Here is a 24448-nt window from a genome sequence, read left to right as displayed (position 1 = left end):
ATGTTAACTGCTCAACACAGAATAGCCACGTGTGTGCACTCCCTCAAATCTTTTGGAGAAAACATCCTTTCTATTTTATTCAGCTATGTTCAATTGTGTTCTTCATACTATAAATTAATGCCGCGGAATTCTAAACAAATCTTGCCTGCTAAATGAACTAGTGTAGCCCACAGCCATATGGCATAGCCAGATCAGGTCCCAACATAAGGACAACTCCGAGTATACTATTCTGTTCTTCTGAAATAGACTACATTTTCTTTATATCATGTTTCTTTAGACCTGTCTAAAATACATTATGGATTTATTGGGATGGTATAGGCTATATTACATTGATTTATTAGACTTTTAAAAATGTAGATGTTCCAAAGGTCTGAATGACTGGCTTGTAGACTATGCGTGGAAGCCAGGAAATGCAAAAGAAATGTCATGTTAATTAACAGTCAATTACCGTGAGACCGGCAGTTATTTTCTTGACAATCACCGGCTGACAAAATGTCATGACCGTCACAACCCTAGTCATGACCCTAAATTGAGCATTTACTATTAATGCAAAACCCTTTGTGTTACATCCTGAATAAATTAATGGATTTGAAGCCTGAGCAAATCTTCCATCATGATTTATTTTCTTGTTGTGATGTAGGTTTGTCTATTGGCTGGGACTATTTCTGTGTGTATGGGTGTGCCTGGTATGGGTGTGCCTGTGAGCTTGCTTTCCTATTCGTGTGTTGTCCTGAGAATGTATCCCATAGACTTGGATAGACGACTCACGTGCCATAAAGGCTGTTTAAGTATGGAGAAAGATCTCATTGACGCTTTCCATGCTGTCACAGAAGCCAATATGACAAAGATGCAAAGAAGAGCACTCTAAGCACTCTATTCAACTCCATGATGTATCGATAATCATGACATGAATGATCGCCCCCTGCAGGTGGACGGTAATAACATCCAGGGCTACACCAACCAGCAGGCCGTGGAGGTGTTGAGACACACGAGCCAGACAGTTCACCTGAAGCTGATCAGGCGAGGCTTCCGTCCAGAGGATATCCCACCCGCTGTGGTGCCCAGTGTGATCGTAGTCTCACCAACCCCAGGTGGCAGAGACATGACACTGGAGAGGACGGATGTTGTGGACTCCACCACTCAAGGTACCTGTAGATAAAGGGTTTGGGCCATGTTCATTAGGCAGGAAATGGAAGAAAACTGACTTAAACAGGGAAGGACTACCTGGATTTGTCCAATTAAAAAACACACTCTATTGCGTTTTCCGCTGCAAAGCATTTTAAAATGTTGTCAATGGCGTGCCCTAATGAACATGACAACTGCATTTTTGATTGACAGTCACATATACCTCCAATCACAGTAGTCTATATTCAAGCAAAACACAGTGCATATATGCACTACCGTTCAAAAGTTTGGAGTCACTTAGAAATGTCCTTTTTTTTAAATATATAACATCAAATTGATCAGAAATACAGTATAGACATTGTTAATGTTGTAAATGACTATTGTAGCTGGAAACAGCAGATTTTCTATGGAACATCTACATAGGCATACGGAGGCCCATTTATCAGCAACCATCACTCCTGTGTTCCAATGCCACGTTGTGTTAGCTAATCCAAGTTTATCATTTTAAAAGGCTAATTGATCGTTGGAAAACCCTTTTGCAATTATGTTAGCACAGCTGAAAACTGTTGTGCTTATTAAAGAAGCAATACAACTGGCCTTCTTTAGACTAGTTGAGTATCTGGAGAATCAGCATTTGTGGGTTCGATTACAGGCTCAAAATGGCCAGAAACAAAGTACTTTCTTCTGAAACTCGTCAGTCTATTCTTGTTCTGAGAAATGAAGGCTATTTCATGCGAGAAATTGCCAAGAAACTGAAGATCTCGTACAATGCTGTGCACTACTCCCTTCACAGAACATTACAAACTGGCTTTAACCAGAATAGAAAGAGGAGTGGGAGGCCCCGGTGCACAACTGAGCAAGAGGACAAGTACATTAGTGTCTAGTTTGAGAAACAGACACCTCACAAGTTCTCAACTGGCAGCTTCATTGAATAGTACCCGCAAAACACCAGTCTCAACGTCAACTGTGAAGAGGCGACTCCGGAATGCTGGCCTTCTAGGCAGAGTTGCAAAGTAAAAGCCATATCTCACTGGCCAATAAAAATAAAAAAATAAGATGGGCAAAAGAACAGACTCTGGACAGAGGAACTGATTTTAGATCAGTACTGCTATTCTGAGAAGCTTGATACATACAGCCCCTGATCACATCCCTGGTGACGCTGCAGGGCTGTGCCTACTTGAGGACAGTACACATAACCACAACATTGCACTAACTTTAATGTCCTCCATCTACGTAAGGATGGTGAAGCTTCTCTACTTGTATCTTCTCACCACAACCACAGCTCCAGATTTAGAAGGCTGCGCGCTCCGCCCTGCTTTAGGAAACCCTGAACTCCTTTAACCTGTAATTGGGCCAGCCTCACACGAACCCCAGTAAACTTACGCGTAGGAAAATGCATGACAAAATCAAGTCACATTTTATTGCTCGCAGACACATATTTAGCAGATGTTATTGCGGGTGTAGTGAAATAACACAACAATACACATAAATTTAGAAGTACAAATACACATGTGCATGCACACACACACACTTGTGCACACTCACACACACTACCCATAATAACACAATCCGTGACGACATAGCCAGCATGTTCGGAGCTGGAACCAGGCCTAACTGAAGCAGACCTCTGATGCGTGTGTGTCTTTACCATACAAGACACGATGCACAACCCATGCCATCATAACCACCATGTTTGGGCTGGGAGCAAGATGACTTAACCAAGAGCACTACAAGTGTGTATGTGTGTATTGATGTGTATATATTGTCTACCCCGGTGCAGATGAGAAACAGTACCAGGCATTGAGTGGGGAATCTGATGTCACCAACGTGAAGGATCAGTTAACTGAGAACACCAGAGACGGTAAGTGAATCCACTCCCCTGTTATCTGGGGTCCTTTACTAAGTATAGCTAATGGATTGGAATCTGTTTTAAAGTATGCTATTGTTGTGAGGACTGGTTTGAGGCTACTGTGAATTTCAAAATGATTGAACCAATGCATCTGTAGATGCTCAACAAACTATTAATGCATGTCTATAGATGTTTTCCCTGTTGTAATTCAGCAAAAATGTTGTTGACGTTGTTTCGATCGTCTGTTGATAGCTTGTTGAGCATCTACAGATGGACTATCCAAATGAAGTGTTACCACACATTTCAAATATAATGTGCATGTAGAACATAAGGATCTGTATGTTTTCTCCATAATATATATACAGATTTTCTTCACATTAAAGGGTAAATGAAAGATCCTTTGAAGTGGTTCTTAAAGTAACGCGTAAACTCTTTCAAGTAGTGCGTTTGGAGATGTCTAACTGTAGCCTACCGCTTGCTGTGACTCATTGAGTCTGAATCAATCAGATGGGACATAGTAGTTGGTTGAATGTACTTTAAACGTCATCCTATTTAAGTCTACACTGAGTGTAGAAAACGTTAGGAACACCTTCCTAATATTGAGTTGCACTCCGTTTTGCCCTCAGAATAGCGTCAATTCATCGGGGCATGGACAACAAGGTGTCAAACTTTCCACAGGGAAAGCTTTTGACACCTTGACTCCAATGCTTCCCACAGTTGTGTCAAGTTGGCTGAATGTCCTTTGGTTGTTGGACCATTCTTGATACACACGGGAAACTGTTGAGTGTGAAAAACCCAGCAGCATTGCAGTTCTTGACACAAATCGATGCGCCTGGCACCTACCCTGTTCAAAGGCACTTAAATCGTTTGTCTTGCCCATTCACCCTCTGAATGGAACACATACACTACTGTTCAAAAGTTTGGGGTCACTTAGAAATGAAAGAAAAGCACTTTTTTTCTCCATTAAAATAACATCAAATTGATCAGAAATACAGTGTAGACATTGTTAATGTTGTAAATGACTATTGTAGCTGGAAACAGCTGCTTTATTTTTTATGGAATATCTACATAGACGTACAGAGGCCCATTATCATAAACCATCACTCCTGTGTTCCAATGGCACGTTGTTAGCTAATCCAAGTTTATCATTTTAAAAGGCTAATTGATCATTAGAAAACCCTTTTGAAATTATGTTAGCACAGCTGAAAACTGTCGTCTGATTGTAGAAGCAATACAACTGGCCTTCTTTAGACTAGTTGAGTATTTGGAGCATCAGCATTTGTGGGTTCGATTACAGGCTCAAAATGGCCAGAAACAAAGACCTTTCTTCTGAAACTCGTCAGTCTATTCTTGTTCTGAGAAATGAAGGCTATTCCATGCGAGAAATTGCCAAGAAACTGAAGATCTCGTACAACGCTGTGTACTACTCACTTCACAGAACAAACTGTCTCTAACCAGAATAGAAAGAGGAGTGGGAGGCCCCGGTGCACAACTGAGCAAGTGGACAAGTACATTAGTGTCTAGTTTGAGAAACGGACGCCTCGCAAGTTGTCAACTGGTAGCTTCATTAAATAGTACCTGCAAAACACCAGTCTCAACGTCAACATTGAAGAGGCGACTCCGGGATGCTGGTTTTCTAGGCAGAGTTCCTCTGTCCAGTGTCTGTGTTCTTTTGCCCATCTTATTTTAATTTTTTTATTGGCCAGTGAGATATGGCTTTTACTTTGCAACTCTGCCCAGAAGGCCAGCATTCCGGAGTCGCCTCTTCACAGTTGACATTGAGACTGGTGTTTTGCAGGTACTATTTAATGAAGCTGCCAGTTGAGGACTTTGGAGTCATCTGTTTCTCAAACTAGACACTCTAATGTACTTGTCCTCTTGCTCAGTTGTGCACCGGGGCCTCCCACTTTTAAAAACAAGGACATTTCTAAGTGACCCCAAACTTTTGAACGGTAGGGTACATCTGAATTGTATCAAGGCTTAAAAATACTCATTTAACCTGTCTCCTCCCCTTCATCTACACTGATTGAAGTGGATTTAACAGGTGACATCAATAAGGGATCAAAGGTTTCACCTGGTCAGTCTATGTACTGGAAAGAGCAAGTGTTCCTAATGTTTTGTACACTCAGTGTATGGTATGTTGATGTTTTTAAGATGCAAAGCTAACAGAGGATGAGGAGTTGGAGCTGAAGAAGAAGTGGCAGGAGACTCTCGGCCCCAGCAACGAAGTAGTGGTGAGTTAACAGAAGTAACATCCACCCAAACACAGCCTATCTTTACTAAATGATACATGGTTGTACTTTTTCCTGTTTTACTCATTATATTGCAATTGTATAGATGGAAAAGCACTGGTTGCAGAATAAAAACATTATTGTATGTGTTGTAAATAAAAACATTGTTCGTTAAAAAAAATTCTACTATATTGCCACACTAGGTAAATTGAATGCTGACCATTATAGGACAATTTCATAAGATGTGCGAAAGCATAATTTTTTGAAAAAGCTTCATAGTGTTTTTGTGCCAACTGAGTTGTGCCCACCTGTTGTGCCCATGCCCATGACAGGTTGCCCAGGTGGAGAAGTTCAGTGAGAGCAGTGGTCTGGGAATCAGTCTGGATGCCAACAGCGGGCACCACTACATCCGCTCCGTTCTGCCGGAGGGGCCAGTGGGACGCTGTGGGAAACTCTTCAGTGGGGACGAACTGCTCGAAGTAAGGGACACCGCCAATAGCGAGAACATGGTGAACAACCGTTAGCCTGGAACTTACTTAGTGCACAAATTCTTCTACCACTGATATCAAGGTGCCTAAATTCCTTGGATATATGTAGAGTTTACCTTGAATAGGATCTCTGCAAGCGTGGGAACATTGCCTTTAAAAACAGCAATGCCCTATAACCTTTAATCGGATTGAATCCTGGCATGAGTGACTCAACATAAGTGTTGACCATTGGATGTGTGTGCCCACCCCTCTCAGGTCAATGGAATATCCCTGATTGGTGAGACCCACAAGGAAGTGGTGAGCATTCTGAAGGAGCTGCCTGTCTGTGTCTACATGGCTTGCTGTAGGCCCGCCCCTCTCCTGAAGAGTAACAGGGATTCTGGCCAACCAGGGTTGGATGAATTTGCTACTGAACCTAAAATGAAGGTACTTCCCCACTCTGCTTTGATGTTATTGATCATAAGTTGTTAGTGAAAAAACTCACCGGCTATGGATTTACATTACTTGCCATCGCATGGTTGGAGAGTTATTTATCCAGTAGAACCCAGAGAGTGTTCTTCAATGGAAGCTTTTCTAACATCAGATATGTACAGTGCGATGTTCCTCAGGGCAGTTGCCTTGGGCCTTTCACTCTTTTATATTTTTACAAATAATTTGCCACTGGTCTTACATGAAGCTGGAATGAATATGTATGCTGATGATTCCACACTCTACATGTCAGCACCCAAAGGCAGTGAGCTCACAGAAATTCTAAATAAGAAGTTATGGTCAGTATCAGAATGGGTCATTAACAGCAAACTGGTCTTAATTACATCTAAAACTAAAAGCATTGTATATGGTTTAAAACATTCTCTAAGACCTAAACCTCAACTGGAGTTGAACATAAAGGGTGTGAGTTGAGGAAGCTACACTCCTAGGTATAACATTGCATGGTCAATTATCATGGTCAAGTCATTTTGACAAAGTTGCTGTGAAGATCAGGAGGGGTATGTCTGTTAAAAAGATGTTCTGCATTTTTGAAACAAATCAACTGTACTAGTTATTCAGGCTCTGGTCTTGTCCCATCTTGATTACTGTCCAGTAATATAGTAAAGTGCAGCAAAGAAAGACCTAGCAAAGCTGTATCTGGCTCCAAGCAGAGCAGCACGCGTTCCCCTTAACTGCACATACATAACTAACAATAACAACATACATGGCAGTCTTTCGTGGTTGAGTGTTGATGAGAGATTAACGATAGACAATTCCAGATTGTATGCATAATCAAATAACCTACAGCTCAGACACCCATACAGTTGAAGTCAGAAATGTACGTACACTTAGGTTGGAGTCATTTGAAATTTGTTTTTCAACCTCTCCACAAAACTATAGTTTTGGAAAGTTGGTTAGGACATCTACTTTGTGCATGACACAAGTACATTTTCCAACAATTGTTTACAGACAGATTATTTCACTTATAATTCACTGTATAACAATTCCAGTGGGTCAGAAGTTTGCATACACTAAGTTGACTGTGCCTTTAAACAGCTTGGGAAATTCCAGAAAATTATGTCATGGCTTCTGATAGGCTAATTGACATCATTTGAGTCAATTGGAGGTGTACCTGTGGATGTATTTCAAGGCCTACCTTCAAACTCAGTGCCTCTTTGCTTGACATCATGGGGAAATCAACCAAGACCTTAGGGGAAAAAATGTAGGCCCCCACAAGTCTGGTTCATCCTTGGGAGCAATTTCCAAACACCTGAAGTTACCACGTTCATCTGTACAAACAATAGTACGTGAGTATAAACACCATGGGACCACACAGCCGTCATACCGCTCAGGAAGGAGATGCGTTCTGTCTCCTAGAGATTAACATCCTTTGGTGCAAAAGTGCAAATCAATCCCAGAACAACAGCAAAGGACCTTGTGAAGATGCTGGAGGAAACAGGTACAAAAGTATCTATATCCACAGTAAAACGAGTCCTATATCGACATAACCTGAAAGGCCGCTCAGCAAAGAAGGATCCACTGCTCCAAAACCGCCATAAAAAAGCCAGACTACAGTTTGCAACAGCACATGGGGACAAATATTGTACTTTTTGGAGAAATGTCCTCTGGTCTGATGAAACAAAAATAGAACTGTTTGGCCATAATGACCATCGTTATGTTTGGAGGAAAAAGGGGGGGAGCTTGCAAGCTGAAGAACACCATCCCAACCGTGAAGCACGGGGGTGGCAGCATCATGTTGTGGGGGTGCTTTGCTGCAGGAGAGATTGGTGCACTTCACAAAATAGATGGCATCATGAGGAAGGAAGATTATGTGGATATATTGAAGCAACATCTCAAGACATCATCAGGAAGTTAAAGCTTGGTTGCAAATTGGTCTTCCAAATGGACAATGTCCCCAAGCATACTTACACAGTTGTGGCAAAATGGCTTAAGGACAACAAAGTCAAGGTATTGGAGTGGCCATCACAAAGCCCTGACCTCAATCCCATAGAAAACTTGTGGGCAGAACTGAGAAAGCGTGTGCAAGCAAGGTGGCCTACAAACCTGACTCAGCTACACCAGCTCTGTCAGGAGGAATGGGCCAAAATTCACCCAATTTATTGTGGGAAGCTTGTGGAAGGCTACCCGAAATGTTTGACCCAAGTTAAACAATTTAAAGGAAATGCTACCAAATACTAATTGAGTGTATGTAAACTTCTGACCCACTGGGAATGTGATGAAATAAATAACAGCTGAAATATATCTTTCTCTCTACTATTATTCTGTCATTTCACATTCTTAAAATAAAGTGCTGATCCTAACTGACTTTAGACAGGGATTTTTACTAGGATTAAATGTCAGGAATTGAGAAAAACTGAGTTTAAATGTATTTGGCTGAGCCTCCCGGGTGGCGCAGTGGTCTAAGGCACTGCATCGCAGTGCTAGCTGTGCCACCAGAGAGTCTGTGTTCCAGCCCAGGCTCTGTCGCAGCCGGCCGCGACCGGGAGGCCCATGGGGCGGCGCACAATTGGCCTAGCGTCCTCCGGGTTAGGGAGGGTTTGGCCGGCAGGGATATCCTTGTCTCATCGCGCACTAGCGCCTCCTGTGGCGGGCCTGGCGCAGTGCACGCTGACCAGGTCGCTAGGTGTACGGTGTTTCCTCCGACACCATTGGTGCGGCTGGCTTCCGGGTTGGATCCGCGCTGTGTTAAGAAGCAGTGCGGCTTGGTTGGGTTGTGTTTCGGAGGACGCATGGCTCTCGACCTTCGCCTCTCCCGAGTCCATGCGGGAGTTGTAGCGATGAGAAAAGACAGTAACTACTAACAATTACATACCACGAAATTGGGGAGAAAAAGGGGGTCAAAGAAATGTATTTGGCTAAGGTGTATGTACATTTCTGACTTCAACTGTACATACCCCACAAGACAAAGCGAATCCAAAACAAATTAATGGCAACGCGTTTCATTATACAGTGTCCAAGTTCCTTGCTGTTCAAGACAGTCGTGAACAGGGCACGACAATGCCTATTCCTCCTCAGGAGGAGAGAGGAGACTGATATAGGAGAGGAGAGACTGAAAAGATTTGGCATGGGTCGTCAGATCCTTCAAAAGTTCTACAGCTGCACCATTGAGAGCATCCTGACTGGTTGCATCACCGCCTGGTATGGCAACTGCTCGGCCTTGGACCGCAAGGCACTACAGAGGGTAGTGCGTGCCATCCAGGACCTCTATATCAGGCGGTGTCAGAGGAAGGCCCTAAAAATGTCTACCCCAGCCACCCTAGTCATAGACCATTCTCTCTGCTACCGCACAGCAAGCATTACCGGAGTGCCAAGTCTAGGTCCAAAAGGCTTCTTAACAGCTTCTATCCACAAGCCATATGACTCCTGAAAAGCGAATCAAATGGCTACCTGGACTATTTGCATTCACCCCCCACTTTCTTAGCACTTATTTTTCTTAACTGCATTGTTGGTTAAGGGCTTGTAAGTAAGCATTTCACTGTAAGGTCTACACCTGTTGTATTTGACACATGTGACAAATACAATTTGATTTGACACTTTAAACCCCTTATGCAGCTTTGAGACCATTCTTTCAAAGTCATTGAGATCTCTTCTTCTAGCCATGGTAGCCAAAATAATGGGCAACTGGGCATTTGTATATATGACCCTAAGCCTGATGGGATGTTTTAATTGCTCAATTAACTCAGGAACCACACTTGTGTGGAAGCACCTGCTTTAAATATACTTTCTATCCCTCATTTACTCAAGTGTTTCCTTTATTTTGTTACCTGTAGATGCTGTTGACATTACCATTATTACATAGTGTATTTTTTAAACTGTCAGTGTTCCAGTAACTGTCATAGCATATTCAATGCTTACTAGCCTAAACATAATGCAATATAACATGCATGTTTGGGGTCAATTCAGATTTCAATTCAGTCATATACTTTGTTCATTTCAGCAAGTGAATTGTTCAGGAAGTGATTTGAAAATTGAAGGTTTAAGCCAGAAAGTCCTTCACAAAATGGTGGGTGTTAGACATACAGTAGCATACAGTAAACACTGTTTTCCCCCACCCCTTGATATTCAATGGCTGATTGGGAATCAACATCAGTAAGTCCTCCTACTTCACTCATCCACCCTCATCCATTAGTTTAACACAGTCTGTTCAATGCTCTGCCGGGCCTCCAGATTGGCAATGATGACGGATTAAGATTTAGGATTAGGAAGGACGCTGACTCTTTATTAACACCAATCCATCTAAAGTAATACCTCCGGTACTGTGACAATACATGAGATACAGGCAATAGTAGCCAGGGAGCTACACAAAGGAAACCTGCATTTGGATTTTGGAATTCTCCTCAGCTCATCAGATGCCTCAGTTCAGGAAAAAAAAAGCATACAGCACTTCTGCTTAGCATCCAAAGATTCCCTTTAATGTGCTGCCAAAGATCTTATGAAACGGTACTAGTGGAATACCAGCAGCCTATGGGCTCGGAGTGAGTCAGGAATGCGTGTGCTGGGATGATATCGAGGGTTTATCTCTGCAGATACAGGGAGACCTCGGCAGTTTCCTGGTTTTCGAAGGTTCTGAGGGGGTGGCGACGAGGGAAAATGTAACGGATGAGACACTCGGAGCACCTTTGGCCATGTGGGAGACGGAGATACAGGACATTGAGCTGGAGAAGGGTGAGAGCGGACTGGGATTCAGCATCTTGGACTACCAGGTGGGATTTCTGATTTGGAATTATGGGAGTGATTATCATAGGAATGATACGCTTTTGTTGTGGGTCGTTCCTGTCTTCTTACTTTGGGAGGAAGTGGTCACGTGAGCTTTAGGGCCGTTGCCCTCCTGGAAATGAAGTTCAACAAATAGCATAAGTGACTCAATACACTGCAATGCGCTGTTTTTTCCCATGTAGATTGAAACTAAGTTGCTTACTCTTATTTTTGTTAAAAGTAATAACTTGTGATTTACAGAACATTCAGAATAAACAAATCCTCCAAATAAAAGTGAATGATACATTTCCGTCCTTGTTGGTGTATTGGATTATCTGTTGAGTGCATCCATTGACATCACTGACACAGATCTTGTCGTAGGACCCAATGGATCCTGCCAAGACGGTGATTGTGATTCGCTCTCTGGTGTCTGAAGGAGTGGCAGAACAGGATGGCAGGCTATTGCCAGGTGACCGGCTCATGTTCGTCAACAGCACCAACCTGGACAACGCCAGTCTGGAGGACGCTGTCCAGGCATTGAAGGGGGCTAACATCGGCAAGGTCCACATTGGGGTGGCCAAACCACTACCTGTAAGGACACCCTATTGTGAGGTCTGTCCTATGGAGAGACTAGTGAGGTGTGTGTGTGCGTGTTTTATATGTACAGTGAGCTCCAGAAGTATTGGGACAGTGACCGTTGTTGTTTTGGCTCTGTACTCCAGCACTTTGGATTTGAAATGATAGAATGACTATGAGGTTAAAGTGCAGACTGTCAGCTTTAATTTGAGTGTATTTTCATCCATATCATGTGAACCGTTTAAAATTACATAACTTTTTGTACATAGTCCCTTCATTTTAGGGGACCAAAAGTCATCATTGCGTGCTAGGAATATGGGACCAAATACTAAACTTTTGACTACTTTAATACACACAAGTGAATTAGTCCCAATACTTTGGTCCCCTAAAATGGGGGGAACATGTACACTAAATGCAGTAATTTCTAAACCGTTCACCCGATATGGATGAAAATACCCTCAAATTAAAACTGACAGTCTGCACTTTAACCTCATAGTCATTGTATCATTTCAAATCCAAAGTGCTGGAGTGCAGAGCCACAACAAAAAAACATGTCACTGTCCCAATACTTTTGGAGCTCACTGTATGTGAGCGTTTGTGTGTGTGTGTGCGCGCGCTCAGCATTTGTGTGCATTTTCTCTCCGATGTGTGGCCACCCAATAATGAGGGCTCATCTTACAGATGTGTTGAATTTTTCATGCTGAGACAGTAGAGTTAGGCCACATGCTAATGCTGACATACTCACCTCCAAGCTCCCTGACAACAGCATAAGGCAGCACAAATATCTCTGCCTTTTGTATCATATTGCTTTATTATTGCATTTTGAGGCACCTTGGAGTCCGTGTACATAAATGCATTGAGGCAGCTGTCAAAATAAGGGTTTTCCTACAAACATATTCACCACCTGAGGGATTGCTTGTTTAGTCTTTCTGTGAAAATTGGTTGCATTCTTTCAGCTTCAGAGTTACATTTCTCTATTGGGCTTGCCATTAGATTATGATGAGAACATACAGTAAGTTCTGGCTCTGATGTCAAGGTTGTTGCATGTCCGGTGGATTACAGTGTTTTTGTGAAGTGGAGTTATCGAGCTTTCCTGCAGCTCCTGGAATGTGTTTTTTTTTTTTAGGGAGGTGGGAGTGGCATTTTTGTTATATTGCTTCACAAAATTGAGTTTGACTGGTATAAGCCTCTAATAGCTTCTCCAATCTTTCCCTCTTTTCTCTATATCTCTTGCTCGCCGGGCATTGCGCTAGATACAATCAAGATCAAACGGTCCATTTAAAGCAATCTGTGGCAAACTCCAAGAAATTATCTCTTTTGAAGTCCTTTGGAAATCAAATAACCAAGTACAACTTGTCACCAAACTATTACAAAAGTAGAGACCAAACCATGGAGACCAAATCAAACCAATAAAACTCACACTCCTTTCGCTACTAACAACCTCAACTAAAAAATTTAACAACTCCAATCATATTTGGCTTGTGAATTTGTAGACAATGATTGGAATTTCCTCAGTATTTCTTTCTGAGAATTTCCGGATATTTTCCATTTACAGCCCTGTCTCCACAGCCATACAATGAAGAGGGCAGTCCGTCGTCATTCTCGGGAATCTGTTCTTTTATATTCAACACTCTGCTGGTTAAAGAGAGAGAGGAGGAGCCAGCAGAGGGCCATCGTTTCTGGGCAGAGCCTGCATTGGTTAGTTTCCGTTGGGGACAAGTCAAACTAATCAATGAAATTGAGGGACAAGGGAAAAACCAACCAATCAAAATTAGACACAAAGTAACCATTGTGACTTCTAAAATGCATCCTTTAAAATACTCTATCAAGGGAATTGAATTTAATTCATAACTCTAATCAAATTTGAGCAACAAAAAACAATATATCCTTTTGAAATGGCTCTGATGGCACCCACACAGCTATCCATGATTGGATAGCTCATCCATGGCATAGAGAGACATATTCCCCATCCAATTCACTACATTGACATTCTTTAATGCAGATTGACTCCAATGAGGTAGACCTGACCGACGAGAGGGTGTTGGCGCATCGCTTCTCTGGCGAGGAGGATGACACCTTCCAGGCATCCATGCTTGCCCTCCATGGCAGCACCTGCAGCGCTGACCTGTCCTACCAGATGATTTTGCAGTCCTCCACACCCAAGGTAGGCCAACAAACTTGCACTGTGGCTAGCTAAGTCAATTTTAAAGCCATTACAGTCAGCAATTTTAGAAAGCTTATTTCAAAGCAAAAGCAGTATCAGTATGGTCATGTCATTTATTTCAATGTCATTGGAGCAATTGCAAGCTGCTGCCTTTTTCACTAAGAAAATCCCTCACGTAATCAAAATAAGTTGATTATTCTACCATACAAGGTTGACATTAGAAGTACTGTGCTATCTATAATTGTTTACCTTCTTCAAACTGGCAGCTATATTGAAGTGACACAATGTTTATTTTGTTGTTAACCCCTTTGCATGTACTGTATGTTGCCTGTTTTTGTTGTAGAGCTTTGTCTTGGAGTACTGGCCCCAGACTACTTATGGATGAATGGTTGAGTGTTTTTTAGATTAGTATCTACCTATATACTGCACTGCACCGTAACAAGATATGACTACCCTATTAGAATTAAATGGTCTGTTGCGTGCTTCAGTCCTGCTCTCAGCATTTCTGCTTGTTGCAGTTCTTCCAAATAGTTTGCTCTCCCAGGGATTTATTTTCCCAAGTTTTATATTGCCATCTCAGATGCTTAAGGAATCGCTGAAGAGATTCATTGCAGCACAGTCCGGGCCTCATGAAATATATCTAGGATGATAATAAAGAGATATTTGGTGCATCGCACACTCTAAAACAGGATCATCTGTAATTATCGCTATTCCCCATCTGTCACTGATGGCTTTTCAATGGCTCATTACGAGGAGTGCAGAACGGCGACCGAGGTAGACGAAAACCCCCCAGTTGGGTGATTGTGAAACTAACGAGGTGTAACCTCCATTTTGGCTCGTCTGGTTTGTTTTACCTACATAGCGGAGTGCTCGTCTGGACTTGTTGACCGAACATCCCTTCGTGACGTTGTCCTGCCTCACAGACGACACTGAACCCTTTTCCCCGGAGGAGAATCCTATCGCTTTCCCCCTGCCCAGGAGTATTGGAAGTCACACCCTAATGATTGACAACACACTAGCTAGCTCCGATCAGTACCTGGCGCATCAATTAACCCATTTGGTGCCGTCGGATCTGTCGAACTCGTACAGTCCGTACACTGACCCCGAGCCCGGTTTGAATGATTTGGGGGAGCCAATGCAGTCTCTGCGTTTTCCGGTGGAGTCCGCCATGGCCGTTGCGGACATAGGGGAGATGGAAGGCTTAATGAAGGTAAACCAGCCTTCATCTAAAGAGCTGTGCCATCTGTCGGTTTGCCATCAAATGTCATTAAGTGTGCATCATAATCAAACAATCATGTGTAAATTGGTCATCAGGAACTTGAAATGCAAGAAGTTACGTTTAACAAATGTTGAAATGCAGTACGACTCATCACAGGCCAATGTGAAATTAATTGGATTTACGAGAATAATGGCTAATATCTTTTGGCTAACCAGTTTTAAACATTCTACTTTTTACTAGAATCTAATTTCTAGGTATTACATGCTGAAGGTAATGGCATAACAGAAAATAATTTAAGATAAACCCCTTCCTTACCTTGTATGTTTGATTCCCTGGCCTTACTAATCGTTCCCACGTAACCTCACTGGTAGTTTAGATTAACTATATTTTATTCTGTCACAATTGTTTAATTTTATTTAAATTTTGTACCAAAACTTCCTCCATAGAAAATATTTTAGAATTTAAACTCAATCTCATTCTGTCACAATTATTCGTTTTTGGATTTTGTACCATAGAAAATATAGAGAAATGTGATTAATGAAAACTTTTTATTGAATCGTCATTCTCAAGGGGGATGAGCCATCTGTAAAGCAGTCCAAAGAGGAAGGGGACAAGATTATAACCACTGGGAGTAATTTTGAAAGGACAATCACTGTTGTCAAGGGCAACTCCAGTCTCGGTTTGTATTAATACTTTGGCAATATGCTGTATATTCCTATATTTCTTTTTCTAAATGTCAGCCCTGATGAGAAATTGCTGTGAAGAGAACAGTGTTCACTTTTTAATAATAAATCATTCATCTTTATAACTTAAAATTTTATGTAAATAATGCAATATCTGTTGCATTATGGTCTTTCTGTCTGTTAAGGTTGTTGGATATTAACTATGATATTATCTATGTGGATCTCCAGCGCATCAACATTATTAACACATGATTAAAGATTGAACACATTACACATAAATGTGGGTGAATGTATTACGTATAGGTTTCAGGTCTTTGAGAATGTTGTGTTTGTATCTACCTACAGGAATGACGGTGAGCGCCGTCAAGGATGGCTTGGGGATGCACATCCGCAGCATCATCCACGGAGGCTCCATCAGCCGAGACGGCCGTCTGGGGGTGGGGGACCTCATCTTGGCCATCAACGGCGAGCCCACGGCCAACCTGACCAATACACAGGCCCGCGCCATGCTCCGGAGACACTCCCTCATCGGGCCAGACATGGGGTAAGGACCCGGGCTATGCAATATGTTCAATATTTTGAAACCTTGTCCTTGGAAACCTGTTTTTATATGGTTTCACTATAGGCCTAAATTAAAATATCCCAAATACTGCATATACAGTTGAAGTCAGAAATGTACATACACTTAGGTTGGAGTTATTAAAATTTGTTTTTCAACCTCTCCACAAATTTCTTGTTCACAAACTACAGTTTTGGCAAGTCGGTTAGGACTTCTACTTTTTGCATGACACAAGTCATTTTTCCAACAATTGTTTACAGACAGATTATTTCACTTATAATTCACTGTATCACTATTCCAGTGGGTCAGAAGTTTACATACACTAAGTTGACTGTGCCTTTAAACAGCTTGGTAAATTCCAGAAAATGATGTCATGGCTTTAGAAGCTTCTGATAGGCTAATTGACATAATTTGAGTCAATTGGAGGTATACCTGTGGATGTATTTCAAGGCCTACCTTCAAACTCAGTGCCTCTTTGCTTGACATCATGGGGGAAAAAATCTAAAGAAATTAGCCAAGACCTCAGAAAGATTATTGTAGACCTCCACAAGTCTGGTTCATCCTTGGGAGCAATTTCCAAATGCCTGAAGGTACCACGTTCATCTGTACAAACAATAGTACGCAAGTATTAACACCATGGGACCACACAGCCGTCATACCGCTCAGGAAGGAGATGCGTTCTGGTGTGAAAAGTGCAAATCAATCCCAGAACAACTGCAAAGGACACTGTGAAGATGCTGGAGGAAACAGGTACAAAAGTATCTATATCCACAGTAAAACGAGTCATATAGCGACATAACCTGAAAGGCCGCTCAGCAAGCAAGAAGCCACTGCTCCAAACCCGCCATAAAAAGGCCAGACTACAGTTTGCAACTGCACATAGGGACAAAGATTGTACTTTTTGGAGAAATGTCCTCTGGTCTGATGAAACAAAAATAGAACTGTTTGGCCATAATGACCATCGTTATGTTTGGAGGAAAAAGGGGGATGCTTGCAGGCCGAAGAACACCATCCCAACCGTGAAGCACGGGGGTGGCAGCATCATGTTGTGGGGGTGCTTTGCTGCAGGAGAGATTGGTGCACTTCACAAAATAGATGGCATCATGAGGAAGGAAAATTATGTGGATATATTGAAGCAACATCTCAAGACATCAGTCAGGAAGTTAAAGCTTGGTCGCAAATAGGTCTTCCAAATGGACAATGTCCCCAAGCGTACTTCCAAAGTTGTTGCAAAATGGCTTAAAGACAACAAAGTCAAGGTATTGGAGTGGCCATCACAAAGCCCTGACCTCAATCCCATAGAAAACTTGTGGGCAGATCTGAAAAGCGTGTGTGAGCAAGGAGGCCTACAAACCTGACTCAGTTACACCAGCTCTGTCAGGAGGAATGGGCCAAATTTAACCCAACTTATTGTGGGAAGCTTGTGGAAGGCTACCCGAAATGTTTGACCGAAGTTAAACAATTTAAAGGAAATGCTACCAAATACTAATTGAGTGGATGTAAACATCTGACCCACTGGGAATGTGATGAAATAAATAAAAGCTGAAATATATCTTTCTCTGTCACGTTCATCGTATAGAGGAGACCAAGGCGCAGCGTGATTATAATACATCTTCCTTTTAATGAAGAAAGAAACACGAAGAACACTAAACAAACTAACAAAATAACAAAACGACCATGAAGTTATATTATAACAAGTTGTAACGGTCTTTCTCCAAAGTGCAGCGTGGTTATAGGACATAATGAATTTATTTAAAGTAAAAGACGAAACACGAAATACACTTGTGAATATTACAAAACAACAAAACGACGTAGACAGACCTGAACTGGAAAACTTACATAAACACGCAGAACAGGAATAGACTACACAAACCGAAACAGTCCCGTGTAGCGCGACAAACACAGACACGGAAGACAATCACCCACAAACAAACAGTGAGAACATCCTACCTTAATATGGTTCTCAATCAGAGGAAATGTCAAACACCTGCCTCTAATTTAGAACCATATCAGGCAACCCATTAAACCAACATAGAAACACATAACATAGAATGCCCACCCCAACTCACGCCCTGACCAACTAAACATACAAAAATAAGAGAAAACAGGTCAGGAACGTGACACAAGTGCTGACATGCAACTACATATAGACAATAACCCACAAACCAAACTGGAAAATGGCAACCTAAATAGGATCCCCAATCAGAGACAACGATAAACAGCTGCCTCTGATTGGGAACCAATTCAGGTCACCATAGACCTACAATTACCTAGACTTACAAAAAAACATGATCTACAAAAACCCTAGACATGACAAAAACAAGCATACCCACCCTGACCTGACCAAAATAATACAGAAAACATAGAATACTAAGGTCAGGGCGTGACATTCTCTCTACTATTATTCATACCACCCTGAATACCACTTGGCTTGCTTCTGAAGCTAAGCAGGGTTGGTCCTGGTCAGTCCCTGGATGGGAGACCAGATGCTGCTGGAAGTGTTGTTGGAGGGCCAGTAGGAGGCACTCTTTCCTCTGGTCTAAAAAAAATATCCCAATGCCCCAGGGCACTGTGTGGGGTGCCGTCTTTCGGATGGGACGTTAAACGGGTGTCCTGACTCTGAGGTAATTTAAAGATCCCATGGCACTTATCGTAAGAGTAGGGGTGTTAACCCTGGTGTCCTGGCTAAATTCCCAATCTGGCCCTCAAACCATCATGGTCACCTAATAATCCCCAGTTTACAATTGGCTCATTCATCCCCCTCCTCTCCCCTGTAACTATTCCCCAGGTCGTTGCTGCAAATGAGAACGTGTTCTCAGTCAACTTACCTGGTAAAATAATGGATAAATAAAATTTAAAAAATAATTCTGTCATTTCACATTCTTAAAATAAAGTGGTGATCCTAACTGACCAAAGACAGGGAATTTTTACTTGGATTACAGGAATTGTGAAAAACTGAGTTTAAATGTATTTGGCTAAGGTGTATGTAAACTTCCGACTTCAACTGTACATACAGGGCAGATTTCACCTCAAATATATTATCCCTAGATTCACTACACATATACACACACTTTTAGAGAGGACTTTTACATAGACACACTATTATACAATCAGATAAATGGTGCCTGACATCACACTAAATGCCTCTTGATCAAATGTGGAATATTTATTTTTTTGTTATGTAAATGATTTGGTGGCTTTTTCTAAAGCCTATGTCTACAATTATGAGCAAGTCAAGCATTGAGTTAAGCTTCGTAGTGTTTTGCATTTGAGTAAATTGTGCCAAATGATCCCATTAATGTAATTTGTTTTGAACCTCTCGTAGAAATATTATCTTCTCCTAGTACATCTCCCACACAACAGCTAACTGTTTTAACCGAAGAAAATACACATTTCATTGAACTGAATTGAGATGACTAAAATGCATACCTCAGAAACAACACCTGACAATGAATGTGTAGTAAACATTATAATGCAGTAGAGTGTGTTGAGGAGCTCAGTTTAATTTTAACAATGCACTTAGGAAAGGTCATTGTAATCCAGTGTTGTGAGTCATAGACCACCTTAATATCACTTAAAAGTTGTGCCACGCAAAGCATGATAGAATGTTCATATGTAGGATCTTAATTTGAGCCAGTTTGCTACAGCAGGAAAATAATCCTACAGCTACAGGAAATGTGAATTATTATGTGAATTATAATTAATGGACATTTTTGCAGGGGTTGATACATTTCTCGTGAGGGAAAATCAACTCTGAAATTTCAAAGTTGAAATCGCAAACTTCAGAAACCCTTTTAAACCTTTTAAAACTACAAGTTTTAAATGTTCTGCCTTGCAGAAAAGTTCTCCTGCAACAGGGTGATCAAATTAAGATCCTACATCTGTATACAGTATCAATCAAAAGGGTGATCAAATTTAGTTCCTAAATTTGTATACAGTACCAGTCAAAGTTTGGACACACCTACTCATTCAAGGGGTTTTCTTTATTTTTACTGTTTTCTACATTGTAGAATAATAGTGAAGACATCAAAACTATGAAATAACACATGGAATTATGTAGTAACCAAAAAAGTGTTAAACAAATCAATATACACTACCGTTCAAAAGTTTGGGGTCACTTAGAAATGTTCTTGTTTTTGAAAGAAAAGCACTTTTTTGTCCATTAAAATAACATCAAATTGATCAGAAATACAATGTGGACATTGTTAATGTTGTAAATGACTATTGTAGCTGGAAACGGCTGATTTTTTTTAATGGAACATCTACATAGGCGTACGGAGGCCCATTATCAGCAACCATCACTCCTGTGTTCCAATGGCACGTTGTGTTAGCTAATCCAAGTTTATCATTTTAAAAGGCTAATTGATCGTTGGAAAACCCTTTTGCAATTATGTTAGCACAGCTGAAAACTGTTGTGCTTATTAAAGAAGCAATACAACTGGCCTTCTTTAGACTAGTTGAGTATCTGGAGAATCAGCATTTGTGGGTTCGATTACAGGCTCAAAATGGCCAGAAACAAAGACATTTATTCTGAAACTCGTCAGACTATTCTTGTTCTGAGAAATGAAGGCTATTCCATGCGAGAAATTTCCAATAAACTGAAGATCTCGTACAATTCTGTGTATTACTTCCTTCACAGAACATTGCAAACATTGTCTCAACGTCAACAGTGAAGAGGCGACTCCGGGATGCTGGCCTTCTAGGCAGATTTGCAAAGAAAAAGCCATATCTCAGACTGGCCAACAAAAATAAAAGATTAAGATGGGCAAAATAACACAGACACTGGACAGAGGAACTCTGCCTAGAAGGCCAGCATCCCGGACGTTGAGACTGGTGTCTCAGCATATGTGAGAACTCCTTCAAGACTGTTGGAAAAGCATTCCAGGTGAAGCTGGTTGAGAGAATGCCGAGAGTGTGCAAAGCTGTCATCAAGGCAAAGAGTGGCTACTTTGAAGAATCTCAAATATTAAATATACAGTGGGGCAAAAAAGTATTTAGTCAGACACCAATTGTGCAAGTTCTCCCACTTAAAAAGATGAGAGAGGCCTGTAATTTTCATCATAGGTACACTTCAACTATGACAGACAAAATGAGAAAAAAAAATCTGAAAATCACATTGTAGGATTTTTTATGAATTTATTTGCAAATTATGGTGGAAAATAAGTATTTGGTCACCTACAAACAAGCAAGATTTCTGGCTCTCACAGACCTGTAACTTCTTCTTTAAGAGGCTCCTCTGTCCTCCACTCGTTACCTGTATTAATGGCACCTGTTTGAACTTGTTATCAGTATAAAAGACACCTGTCCACAACCTCAAACAGTCACACTCCAAACTCCACTATGGCCAAGACCAAAGAGCTGTCAAAGGTCACCAGAAACATAGTTGTAGACCTGCACCAGGCTGGGAAAACTGATTCTACAAGAGGTAAGCGGCTTGGTTTGAAGAAATCAACTGTGGGAGCAATTATTAGGAAATGGAAGGACATACAAGACCACTGATAATCTCCCTCGGTCTGGGGCTCCACGCAAGATCTCACCCCGTGGGGTCAAAATGATCACAAGAACGGTGAGCAAAAATCCCAGAACCACACGGGGGGACCTAGTGAATGACCTGCAGAGAGCTGGGACCAAAGTAACAAAGCCTACCATCAGTAACACACTACGCCGCCAGGGACTCAAATCCTGCAGTGCCAGACGTGTCCCCCTGCTTAAGCCAGAACATGTCCAGGCCCGTCTGAAGCTTGCTAGAGAGCATTTGGATGATCCAGAAGAAGATTGGGAGAATGTCATATGGTCAGATGAAACCAAAATAGAACTTTTTGGTAAAAACTCAACTCGTTGTGTTTGGAGGACAAAGAATGCTGAGTTGCATCCAAAGAACACCATACCTACTGTGAAGCATGGGGGTGGAAACATCATGCTTTGGGGTGTTTTTCTGAAAAGGGACCAGGACGACTGATCCGTGTAAAGGAAAGAATGAATGGGGCCATGTATCGTGAGATTTTGAGTGAAAACCTCCTTCCATCAGCAAGGGCATTGAAGATGAAACGTGGCTGGGTCTTTCAGCATGACAATGATCCCAAACACACCGCCCGGGCAACGAAGGAGTGGCTTCGTAAGAAGCATTTCAAGGTCCTGGAGTGGCCTAGCCAGTCTCCAGATCTCAACCCCATAGAAAATCTTTGGAGGGAGTTGAAAGTCCGTGTTGCCCAGCAACAGCCCCAAAACATCACTGCTCTAGAGGAGATCTGCATGGAGGAATGGGCCAAAATACCAGCAACAGTGTGTGAAAACCTTGTGAAGACTTACAGAAAACGTTTGACCTCTGTCATTGCCAACAAAGGGTATATAACAAAGTATTGAGAAACTTTTGTTATTGACCAAATACTTATTTTCCACCATAATTTGCAAATAAATAAATTAAAAATCCTACAATGTGATTTTCTGGATTTTGTTTTCTTGTTTTGTCTGTCATAGTTGAAGTGTACCTATGATGATAAATTACAGGCCTCTCTCATCTTTTTAAGTGGGAGAACTTGCACAATTGGTGTCTGACTAAATACTTTTTTGCCCCACTGTATATTGATTTGTTTAACACTTTTTTGGTTACTACATGATTCTATATATGTTATTGCATAGTTATGATGTCTTTACTATTATTCTACAATGTTGAAAATAGTAAAAATAAAGAAAAAACATTGAATAAGTAGGTATGTCCAAACTTTGGTCTGGTACTGCACATTTAATATTTCTGACGAACACCAATTGAATACTGTCGGCATCATTAAGGTCAGACTTGCAGTACTATAGAAAGGCTTTTGGACTACAGCATTTGGACTGTGCTAGCATAGATGCTCAATGGTGAAATTTGAACAACTCACTAATGCCCTTCACTTTCCTAAATTGTATTTTCTCCATGTATTCGAGGGAAGCTACATTAAAGTGTGGGGCACCATTCTTTTCAGTATCTCAAGTCCTGCTTGCTCTACTCTAAACTTCTCAGTACAGTATGTTAGCCCATAAAATCCTCTTCACCTTCTAGATCTGCTTGTGCACCAGAGGACGATCTGTGCCCCTTTTATGTGTGAGTATTGCTAACTCCCACGCTGACGGGTGTGCAACCGTAATCTGCCATTTTAATTTGTTTCCTCACTGTCCACTCTACCTCACCATTCTCATATGGGCCTCATCGCCTGTCCATGGTTGGAAGTTTTATCCAGATCTAGAAGTTAAAACACATACAGTATATCAACCATACTGTATATCTACTTACACATACAGTATATCAACCATACTGTATATCTACTTACACAAACCTTATCTCAGCCATATATCTACCATACACAGATCTTATATCAACCATATATATAGCTACCATACGTAAATCTTATATCAACCATATATCTTCCATACACAAACCTTAGTCTGACCAGTTCAATTAAAAAAAGAGCAAACTACTTAACTGTTACTTCTTACTCATTAATAATACAAAATATTGTAAAATTATGTTGAAATCTGTGGCCATTAAAATTCTCCAGATCAGATAATCTTATTGGCGACATACAGCAAAGTGACCGCAGCTAATCACCGTTTTACAGATTTAAAATTGCTAATGTATTTCAAAATTGCCAATACCAACACAGATATATCTCCAAACCATTTTCTTTGGTGTGGCAGCTAAGCTTCTATTGGTGTCCATGCGCACAGGTAGTCAAGTTAACACAGGCCTAACACACAGTCAATGTGTATCTGGATAAATCTCTCACTGGACTGGACTGCACCACTAACCATTAAAACGTCATCCTTAACACTCCATTGACATTCTTTTCTGGGACTATGGGGCTTGCAGGTCCATTTGTGTGGCGATAACGATTCATTTGGAACTTTTTGAACTTTGCTCCATCACACACTAATCCACTTGTTCCTTCCATCATCTGTTTTTGGAAACATTTGAATTGCTGTTTGAATGAACAGGGATTCAAGTACCTCAGTGTCTGCATGTCCTAATGTTGAAGTACGAATGAATCCGTTGTTGTTAGATCTGTCATCTTCACTCAAATGTGTACGTGTGTGTGTGCTTTAGAATCATCTAATCACGATTAATTACTTGAAACTGGGCCTACAAAAGCAGATCTATGCTCTTTGCTACTTCACTTTCGTTAAATTCTTAATATTTTGGAAAGTTGTTCTTCTGTTCCAGTACATTTGGTGTTCCAATTGATGTTCCCTTCAAACCTCCATGACATATTTTGGAAAGAATTCTGCCACTCAATTCGATTCGAGACAACTTTATTGGCCCAGACATTTATGAACGACGGAAACATCTGTTTTGGATAGTTATGCGGGGACGTCTGCTACATTATTCATTGA

At 41.3% G+C, this 24448-nt stretch overlaps 1 protein-coding gene across 5 annotated transcripts in view; it reads left to right on the top strand.

Moving 5' to 3' along the window:
* Positions 1-24448, top strand: part of LOC139561905 (multiple PDZ domain protein-like) — a 65566-nt gene that overhangs the window by 16750 nt on the left and 24368 nt on the right. For 4 of the 5 annotated variants that reach the window (XM_071379324.1, XM_071379323.1, XM_071379322.1 and 1 more), the window contains exons 12-23: positions 929-1145; positions 2906-2986; positions 5129-5208; positions 5538-5684; positions 5949-6119; positions 10709-10885; positions 11259-11468; positions 13456-13617; positions 14480-14827; positions 15407-15515; positions 15865-16063; positions 23121-23162. In XM_071379324.1, coding sequence (XP_071235425.1) covers positions 929-1145; positions 2906-2986; positions 5129-5208; positions 5538-5684; positions 5949-6119; positions 10709-10885; positions 11259-11468; positions 13456-13617; positions 14480-14827; positions 15407-15515; positions 15865-16063; positions 23121-23162 — 1943 coding nt within the window. The remainder of the gene's footprint in view (positions 1-928; positions 1146-2905; positions 2987-5128; positions 5209-5537; positions 5685-5948; positions 6120-10708; positions 10886-11258; positions 11469-13455; positions 13618-14479; positions 14828-15406; positions 15516-15864; positions 16064-23120; positions 23163-24448) is intronic. The other variant, XM_071379325.1, reaches the window with a different exon arrangement.

Source organism: Salvelinus alpinus, chromosome 31, assembly GCF_045679555.1.
Source record: "Salvelinus alpinus chromosome 31, SLU_Salpinus.1, whole genome shotgun sequence".
Lineage (NCBI taxonomy): Eukaryota > Metazoa > Chordata > Actinopteri > Salmoniformes > Salmonidae > Salvelinus > Salvelinus alpinus.
The sequence above is the reverse complement of the archived record's forward strand: the minus strand, read 5'-3'. Positions and strand labels throughout refer to the sequence as shown.